The sequence below is a fragment of the Symphalangus syndactylus genome, chromosome 10 (genome assembly GCF_028878055.3).
Source record: "Symphalangus syndactylus isolate Jambi chromosome 10, NHGRI_mSymSyn1-v2.1_pri, whole genome shotgun sequence".
Lineage (NCBI taxonomy): Eukaryota > Metazoa > Chordata > Mammalia > Primates > Hylobatidae > Symphalangus > Symphalangus syndactylus.
The window spans coordinates 109,119,057-109,129,291 of NC_072432.2; the positions used below are offsets into that span (position 1 = coordinate 109,119,057).

Consider the following 10,235-nt stretch of genomic DNA (forward strand, 5'->3'; position numbering starts at 1 on the left):
TTTAGAGTCAACTGATTTATGATACAGATGCCAAGACAATTCAATGGGGGAAAGACTAGTTTTTTCAACAAACGGCACTGGGACAACTGGGTATCTACATGCAATAAATATATATATATATATATATCTAGAGAAAGAGAGAGAGAGAGAAGTTGAAATCCTACCTCATAGCATATACAAAACAACTCAAAATGGATCACAGCCCTTAATGTAAGAGCTAAAAACTTTTCCTTATATTAGCTCCCTAGGGCTAACAAATGACCATAACAGATGACCATAAATTTGGTAGCTTAAAAAAACAGAAATGTGGGCCGGGCGCGGTGGCTCAAGCCTGTAATCCCAGCACTTTGGGAGGCCGAGGCAGGTGGATCACGAGGTCAGGAGATCGAGACCATCCTGGCTAACACATTGAAACCCCATCTCTACTAAAAAATACAAAAAATTAGCCGGGCGTGTTGGCAGGTGCCTGTGGTCCCAGCTACTCGGGAGGCTGAGGCAGGAGAATGGCGTGAACCCAGGAGGTGGAGGTTGTGGTGAGCCGAGATCGCGCCACTGCACTCCAGCCTGGGGGACAGAGAAAGACTCCGTCTCAAAAAAAAAAAAAAAAAAAAACAAAACAGAAATGTATTCTCTCACAGTTGTGGAGAGTACTAGCCTGAAATAAAGGTGACCTTCTGAACACTAAGGGGAAGTCCTTCCTTGCCTTTTCCAGCATCTGGGCTCCTGGAGTTCACTAGCTTGGAACTGCAAGACTCCAACCTTTGCCCCATCTTTACATGGCCTTCTTGCCTACTGTCTCTGTCTTCTCTTCTGTTGGGTTCAGGGGGCTTCTGGGCTGAACACACGGAGATTCCTGGACAGTGGCATCCCCAGACAGGGCATGGAAGCTTCTACTCTTTCTGCCATACTTCACCCTATGTATTTCTTCCATCTGTATCCTTTTGTAACATCCTTTAGAATAAATAAGTAAAAATAAGGTTTTCCCTGAGTTCTGTGAACTGCTCCACCAAATTAATCAAACCAAAGGAGGGGGTCATGGGAACTCCAATTTATAGCCAGTCATCAGAAGCCCAAGTAAAACAACTTGGGGCTTGCAACTGGCATCGGAAGTGGAGGCAGTCTTGTGGGACTGCACTTGTGGATCTGACAATATCTACAGGTAGACAGTGTCAGAAATGAACTGAATGAGAGGACATCTAGCTGGTGTACAATGGAGAATTTGCTGAAGAACTGGTTGCTTCTTTGGTATGTGGGGGAAAACTGAAATGTGACACATTTGCTCACAAAAGCATTCTATGTTGTCAGATTATAGTAAAAGAAACTGGGTTTTTTTTTTCCTATATCCTTATCACAAATAAATACTTCTCCAAAAAAGACACACAAATGGCCAATATGCACATGAAAAGATGCTCAACATTAGCCATCAAAACTGCAATAAGATACTACTTCATGACTAGATGCAGTGGCTCACACCTGTAATCCTAGCACTTTGGGAGGCTGGGGAGGGGGAGGGCTGCACATCGCTTGAACTCATAAATTAAAGGCCAGCCTGGACAACATGGCAAAAACCCATCTCTGCCAAAAATAAAAAAAATTAGCTGTGAATAGTGGCATGTACCTGTAGTCCCAGCTACTTGGGGAACTGAGGCAGGAGGATAACTTGAGCCCAGGAGGTTGAAGCTGCAGTGAGCCATGATCATGCCACTACACTCCAACCTGAGTCACAAAGTGAGACTCTGTGTCAAAAAAAAAATAAATAAATAAATAAATAAAAGAGATACAACTTCAGACACACTAGGATGGCTATAACTTAAGACAGACAATAACGAGTAGTATTGAGGATGTGGAGAAACTGGAATGCTCATACGCTGCTGGGAATGAAAAATGGTGCAGCCACTCTAGAAAACAGAATAGTTCCTCAAAAGGCTAAATACAGAGTTACCATATTACCCAATGATTCCATTCCTATATCCCAGATAAATGAAAACTTATGTCTATATAAAATCTTGTACACAAATGTTTATATCAGCATAACAACCAAAAAATGTAAACACAAATGTCCATGAACTGATGAGTGGATAAAGAAAATATGGTATATCCACACAATGGATTATTCAGCAATTAAAAATAAATACCGATACTTGCTACAAAGTGGATGAACCCTGAAAACACACTAAGTGAAACAGGAAAAGTCTACAGAGACAGAATAGTAGTCGTCAAGAAGCTGGCAAGAATGGAGGTTTGGGGGTTGATAGTTTAGGGGTAAGAGGCTTTTGTCATAAAATGTTCTAAAATTGATTATGGTGGTACTTGCACAGTTTTGTGAATATATTAAAAAACACTGAATTGTACAGTTTAAGTTTGTGTGTGAATTACATCTCAATAATGCTGGTTAAAATATAAAAAAGATCAAACTTTTTAATACAGAAATTGTTCAAGAGAAAAGGCTGCCTCTCTATACTAATTTATGCTTATTATAAAACCTGTATTTCTTTAGTATTTTTGGTAACAGGAAATAAATGTAATGCTCATCTATAACAACTCTTATTCTAAGCTTCTGAAACAAGTATTTCTCTACACAATTTTCTTTTTAAAGTATTTTAACTGTCTTGTGCTAGATGTTTTAATATTATCTTTGGCCTTAAATCCTGAGGAATAGAAAATACATACCTTTAAACGTATAAATAGATAAATCTAGATAAGTAAACCCTTACCAATAAGAATGTCAACTTAGGCTGGGCGCGGTGGCTCACGCCTGTAATCTCAGCACTTTGGGAGGCCGAGGCGGGCAGATCACGAGGTCAGGAGATCCAGACCATCCTGGCTAACACAGTGAAACCCCGTCTCTACTAAAAATACAAAAAATTAGCCGGGCATGGTGGCGGGTGCCTGTAATCCCAGCTATTTGGAAGGCTGAGAGAGGAGAATGGCGTGAACCTGGGAGGTGGAGCTTGCAGTGAGCCGAGATTGCGCCACTGCACTCCAGCCTGGGCCACTCACTCAATGTCAACTTAAATTGACTAGGCAAAAGTAGTCTTCTCAAAAAAGTTAACAGGTGTAATAATTCTATCCAGACTGTACTATGTAAGCCAATCAGCATACATATAGAAGAATCCTGGTAACTTTTTTTTAAAGCATTATTGCTTAGGGAGGGTGAATGAATAATTTAATAGCATAACTAAGAATTGGGGATGAGGGATGGGAATGGAAATTAAACCTAAAATATTTGAAAAATTAAACCATTTCAACTTTACATTGTATACAATACACCAGTAACAGTTTAAAACATTACTATTTTAAGTAACTAATAATTTCATTAATTTTGGCTTTAAATTTAAGGTATTACTTTGTGACTGATTTGATAGGATGTGAACCGCCCACAGGATACATTATTCAAAACAAAAGACCTAATCCTTAATTATTTCCTCCAGGTACAGGGTATTTTCCATTGGCATCTCACCCCAGTCCAGAATGAGTACATTCACTGAATATAAATTTTACATTAGACTAGAAAATTAAAAAGGAAATTAGACAAAATGCTGAAAAAACTTAATGTATCCCAAATCTAACTATTTGGGTTATCTGCTCTTGAACTACCATAATCAATGTTTTCTGTTTTTTTGTTTTTGAGATGGAGTCTCGTTCTGTCGCTCAGGCTAGAGTGCAGTGGTACGATTTCGGTTCACTGCAAGCTCCGCCTCCCAGGTTCATGTCATTCTCCTGCCTCAGCTTCTCAAGTAGCTGAGACTACAGGCGCCCGCCACCACGCCCGGCTTTTTTGTATTTTAAGTAGAGATAGGATTTCACCGTGTTAGCCAGGATGGTCTCGATCTCCTGACCTCGTGATCTGCCTGCCTCAGTCTCCCAAAGTGCTGGGATTACAGGCGTGATCCACCGTGCCTGGCCCTATAATCAATGTTTAATTGTATTTTTATAATGTTGAATTTACCCTAGTGGAACTATGTATCCAAAAAATTACCAATTATCATACGACTCCAAGACACTCAATTGTAGATACAAACAGGTCATTAATATAGCTATGAGAAATATTTTAAGATATACTCACTCTGATTCAAACTTTTGCCTAGTACTTAATGTTCTGTACTAAAATATTTTACGTATGTTCTGATTTACAGCAGTAGCTACCTAACTGGTCTTGGGTGTCCCTGTTTGTCTGCCTTTTGTAATCTACTCTTCCAAAGCCTGTAATGGTTATCTAACTTTCAGTGATCATGGACCCCTCTAAGGATCTAATAAAGTTATAAATCCTCTTGAGTAAAATACATACTGGCACATTCTTGCCAAAACCTTCGCAGGCCCTATTTTAAGGAGGCCCAGCTCAAACGTCCCATCACTTACCAATGAAGTTCAAACTTCTCAGCCTGGGATTCAAAGTACTTAATGTAGTCACTGTTAACTTAGCTAATTTATCTTCTCTTTTCCAACTACACACCCCAATCAAGACTATCTCCTGATAATCCCAACCATCCTTCCTGGCTTGCCTTCACAGTTCCCTCTTGTTGCTTTCACTGACAACTGCTTGCTTCCAACATCCACATATACTTCTGGTGAACCTAAAATACCTCCCCTGCCATGAGGGCTTCCCTCCACTTACAATCAGGTTATTTGATCCTTTTAAATTCTGAAACACGTTATCTGCACCTCTTATGGAGCTCACCAGGTTCTATTTTGTATTGCAAAAGGTATCCAAAAAGTGAGGAAACAGAGAACTTGTTTTTGAACTGTATGTTATATTTTCAATTAATATGCTCCACGTTTTCCTTCAGCCTCTATAAGCCTCTTCAGGTGATGTATCTCACTTACCCTACATCTATGCGTTTTTTTTCCCTCTTCTAAGGGTAGAGATGGTAGCTACTCCACCCTTGTGTCCCGTCATCTCCAGCACAAAACGGGAAGACATGCCGGGCGTGATGGCTCACGCCTGTAGTTCCAGCACTTTGGGAGGCCAAGGTGGGTGGCTCACAAGGTCACGAGATTGAGACTATCCTGGCCAACATGGTGAAACCCCGTCTCTACTAAAATTACAAAAATTAGCTGGGTGTGGTGGTGGGTGCCTGTAGTCCCAGCTACTAGGGAGGCTGAGGCAGAATTGCTTGAACTAGGGAGGAAGAGGTTGCAGTGAGCCAAGATCGTGCCACTGCACTCCAGCCTGGTGACAGAGCAAAACTCCATCTCAAAAACAAACAAACAAACAAACAAAAAAAACAGGAAGACACCTGCTACATAGAGTACCTGAATATCTGGGCATCAGTGTTCTTCTTCAAGTATTTCATCCATTCTGTATCCCCTACTGTAAGATTTCCCAAGAATCGTCATTTTTTGTGTGTTTTTTTTCCTCAAAGATCAAACAGTGCTCCACTCTTAGTGTGTACTTGATCAAATAATAACTTATTAACTATCCCAAATAGTGGTTAAGTTACTTACATTCATCCAACACCTTTCTCACTGATATATGCCAACCCTGTTTAAAAAAACAAAAAACAAAAAAAAACCCAACACCTTAAACGTATCAGTCCTCACCATTAACCCATAAGGGAGCACACAAAGATGGCTCCTACACAAAAATGATCCAAATGTAAAAGCTATTACCCTTTAGTACTGCTGCAAACAAAGTTCATAAAACAAATTCCAAAAACAAAAATAAATACTATCCTAGATTACACATATGCATACTACGGAAGGCAGTGAGATGACCTGAGTACAGAAACTTCTTTTAGGAATTCCTAAACATGATACATAAATTTATGACCAACAGATTCCTGCACAGCATGGAAGAACCTTAAAAATATGCTAAGTGAATGAGATACAAAAGGCCACATATTGTATGATTCCATTTATCTGAGATATCCAGAATAGGCAAATTCAGAGACAGAAAGCAGATTAGTGGCTGCCAGGGCTGGGAGAAAGCGAAAATGGAGAGTAACAGCTAATGGGTATGCGGTTTGTTTTTGGAAATGATAAAAATATTTTGGAATTGGATGGTGATAATGGTTTGCAGTTTGGTGAACATACTAAAAATCACTCAACTGTACCCTTTAAGAGGGTGAACTTTATGGTATGTAGGCTTTATTGCAATTTGTAAAAAGTGTTTTGACCACACTGGCTGTTTTATCTAGAAGAAAACTGTATTTAATGGGAATCTTACTTTGTAGTTTTGTTTTTTCAAACTGATCTAAACCAGCAGTTATAAAAACTGGTTCCTTACTAGTCCTTTTTAAAAACCAAAGCATTAATTGTTGTCAACGGTAGCTACCGACTTGCCAACGTTTACAAATACCTGTAGAGAGAGGTTTTGTCTAGCAATCTGGATTTCTGGCTTCCAAAAAGAAAAAAAAATGGAGTTCTAAAAATGCTAGGCACACCAGCACTGTAACAATGGCTTGAAGCCAGGCAGCCACTAACATACTTGTTGTTCATATTTGCCATGATGTCCACTACTCCCCATTGTCTTCTCAACACTGAAGCCCAATGTCAATTACCATTTAACTTACTGGTTGTGAGTCTGTGATCCCTAAACAATGATCTTCTACCCTTCTTATTAGGGTGTACTGCTCACAAATTAAAATGTAATTGTGGATGATTACATTTTAACATACCAACTGCAAGAATGAAAACCGTAACACTGATATTAGAAAAAACCCTGCAATTGTCACAAATTTATTCAAACTGAAGTGAAAATTCAAGGAAAAAATGTGTCCATTCCTATAAACAGAAAACAAATTATTTTCAGTTTACAATTAAAAATCATTTTCATCTACTCATAGTCAGAAAGTAATGCAGTAATAACTTCTTACCCCCATAATTAGGTGGTGGCACAAAATGAGAGAAAATTATCTTATTCAAATTGATTGGCTATGAGAACAAATTGCTTTACTTACTGATTTTATGTTTAAACCATCTAGAACCCTCCTGATGCTTAAATGCACAAAGAAAAACAACCCTTTTGCATTTGTAGCTTATATGTATTAAACTGTATTTTACAAAGCCAGAAGAAAACAAAATACAAGGTGAATAGGGAAACAGACCTAGAAAAGTACATTCTACTACTTCCTATGTCAAGTGTATATAAGGCTTTTGAGCTAAAAGCGATGGCAAGTACCACCCAGCTTTAGAAGTCTCTATGTCCTTACCCGTATCTTCTCCATTACTCCAAACAAAATAATCTAGCTGACCTGCTTTTCCTGTAGATGGGAAAGTTTAAGAATATTTGCTATTTCACTTTTACCATCATTTCCAATGGCTAATAAAACAACATATAAGATACCCTCTAAAAACAACTATTCCCTTTAAACTAGGCAAAACCAAACTTATTTCTCAAAGTCTTCCAAAAGAGAGACCAGATGAGCCAATTACTTAGTAGTTTAGAGGTAAACCTCAACGTTCTTTTTCCCCGACCATTAGATTTACAAGTGACATTTATTTTTTGGGGGGGATGGAGTCTCACTCTGTTGCCCAGGCTGGAATGCAGTGGTACGACCTCCGCTCACTGCAACCTCTGTCTCCCGGGTTCAATCACTTCTACTGTCGCAGCCTCCAGAGTAGCTGGGATTACAGGTGCGTGCCATCACACCCGACTAATTTTTGTATTTTTAAGAGAAACGGGGTTTCACCATGTTGGCCAGGCTGGTCTTGAACTCCTGACCTCAAGTGATCTGCCTGCCTCGGCCTCCCAAAGTGTTGGGAGTATAGGCGTGAGCCACCGCGCCTGGCCGCAAGTGGCATTTTAAAGCTCAATATTACCACTGAATATTAATGGGTATACATAAGACTGGAGTGGCATCACAATTTTCTCACAATTGCAATTCCAGAATAAAATCCAGTTGCACTTTTGCTTAACACAATCCTGAAAAACACAATCCTGTTTCTGTTAAAACCTGATGGTGAATCAAATATGAGGCTCTCCTAAAAGTTCACCAAATTTCTAATGCACATAGTAATCTAAATCACAAAAACAACCTTTTCAAAAATGCAGGACTAGAAACAAAGGAAAACATCGATCAGTCGTTACTTCAAGCATTAACAATGGAAGCACAAAGTGCCATTCGACTGGTAAAGGTTACTGGAAAATCCAGATCTCGAGTTTCACATTGTTAAGAGTATAAGATGCACGGACTGTACTGGAATTAGCAGAAATGGTTTCTGCTATAACTGCTTTACCTGCTATTCTCTAACACTGCTGTCCAGAAGAACTATCTGAACTGAGATAAATGTTCTATGTCTGTCCTATTCAATACAATAGCCAATAGCTACATGTGGCTACTGAGCACTTAAAATGTGGCTAGCAAAACTAAGGAACTTGGTTTAATTTCAATTAAATTGATACATGTGGCTAGTGGCTCTCTTATAGGACAGAACAGGTGTATAATTTGAAATACAAGGTATAAACTGTATTGACTAAACTGTAGTTTTTCAAAGTATCATGCCCTGATGTTAACACCAGGCAAGACCATTCTGATACCAAATGATACACAAGGTCTGCGATCAGCCTAAACATAAAATTCACTTATAAAATGAGAATTCTTGATATTACTTAGATTCAGAATTTAAGGTGCAATCTTTATTAATATAAAAAATAGTCTCAGGTTCTTCTCCATTGTTTTCGCCAACGGGGTGCTCACTTTCAAAATAGTTTCCCAAAACATGAAAGTTATTTTCCCTTCAAATCTGTTCAACATCTTCTGTTCAGGAAAACAAATGGCAAAAATAAGTTGTTAACACTAGCAAGTGTCCTATGACAAATTAATGTTAAATGTCACACATTAATTTTCCTTTTCCTTAAAAGACGGGGAAAATGTTTGGCAGCGTCCGGATCTTTCAAAAGCCTTATTACTCATCTTTCCAAATGTTTAGGTGTATAAAACATTCAGATACAGTTGCGATTTCCTTCCTAGATACAAAGTAGTTTTTCAGTTCCAGAGAGTTACAAGTCTTTTTGACTTGTATTCTTTGACCAGCTCTTCCTAAGTCAAGAAAAGTAACAACATGGTGCACAAAATGTCAAAAGAAAACAAGTCTGGAAACTTGCAACTAGTCTCTAAGCGAAATCAACTGCCTTTAACCCGGAGAGAGAGTCCCTCGCACTACCTAGCCAAGCAAACAGAACAAGGTCGTGACCCTGGGTCACGGCCGCCAGTACTGCTCCCGCCCGGCAGCCGGGAAGCCACCTGTTAGGCCCGAGCCTCACCTGGCAGGAAAGAGGAAGCGCTTGCCCGGCAGCTCGCCCGACGCGAGGGCGGTGAGCGTGGAACCCGCCCCTCTTGCTGCAGCGGCTAGACCCCCGGCGGCACGTGGGCTTCACCCGGGCCCCGGCAGCTCTGACAAGCGGGTCGCCAGCGGACCCCGGCCCGCCGTCTCGCGCAGGTCCCCGGGGCAGGACCCCCGTTTCCCTCGCAACCACCCCGCCGAGCGGGCGCCCCAGCGGCCCACACTGCCCGTCCGCCCTGCTTCCCTTCCTTCCCGGACGGCGCGATCCCGCCCTGCAGCCCCTCACCTACCTGGTCGCGGAGTTTGAGGAACGCCATGGCGGTCGCCTCCGCGCCCACTCCAGCCTCCTCCGCCGCCGCCGCCGCTGCCGCCGCCGCCCGGCCCACTGCTCCCGCACCAGTAGCCTTGGCCGCTGCCCGGGACCAGCGGGTCCGCGGCCGACTGCGCCGAGAAGACCGCGGGCAGGGGGCGGCGCCGCCTCCCCGGCCGCCCGCCGCCGCCGCCGCCGAGAGGTAAGGAGCCCGGCCGGTCCCGCCTCCTCCTCTGAGGACTCCCCGCCCTCTTCCTTCCTTTCTTTCTCCTTCCCTCTGCTGCCTGCCCTACCCGCCGCTGCCGCCGCCGCCTCCTCACGCCCCCTTCCCGAAATACCCTGGCAGCCCCCGCGGCCGCGTCGTTCCAGCCCGCGGCAGCGGCGGCATCCAAACTCCACAATATTACCACCACCGCCCGCCGCGATTGGCGGCCGCGCGGGGGAGAGGCCAGAGTAAGCCGAGCGCCCATTGGCCACGCCGCCGCGCTCGCTGGTGCCCCCCGCCTCCCGCGACGGGAGGGGCGGGCGGAGGAAGCCGCAAGGGTGGGCGCGGGGCCGGGGCGCGGGCGGGGAGGGGGAGTCGGCAGGGGCGCGGGCCGGGGGAGGGTGGCCAGGTGTCCCGGCTCCCAGGCGCGCGACTCAGGCGTGGTGGGCGGAGCCCGGGGCGGAGGTAGCGGGGGGAGGTGGGGAACGGCCGCGG

At 43.0% G+C, this 10,235-nt stretch overlaps 1 protein-coding gene across 4 annotated transcripts in view; it reads right to left on the minus strand.

Moving 5' to 3' along the window:
- The window catches only part of ANKRD28 (ankyrin repeat domain 28), a 205,222-nt gene extending 195,576 nt beyond the window's left edge, over positions 1-9,646 (minus strand). For 2 of the 4 annotated variants that reach the window (XM_055295488.2, XM_055295485.2), the window contains exon 1: positions 9,516-9,646. In XM_055295488.2, the coding sequence (XP_055151463.1) occupies positions 9,516-9,542 (27 nt within the window). In that variant the 5' untranslated portion in view covers positions 9,543-9,646. The remainder of the gene's footprint in view (positions 1-9,515) is intronic. The other 2 variants (XM_055295489.2, XM_055295486.2) reach the window with 1 other exon arrangement.
- Between the last annotated feature and the right edge of the window lie 589 nt (positions 9,647-10,235).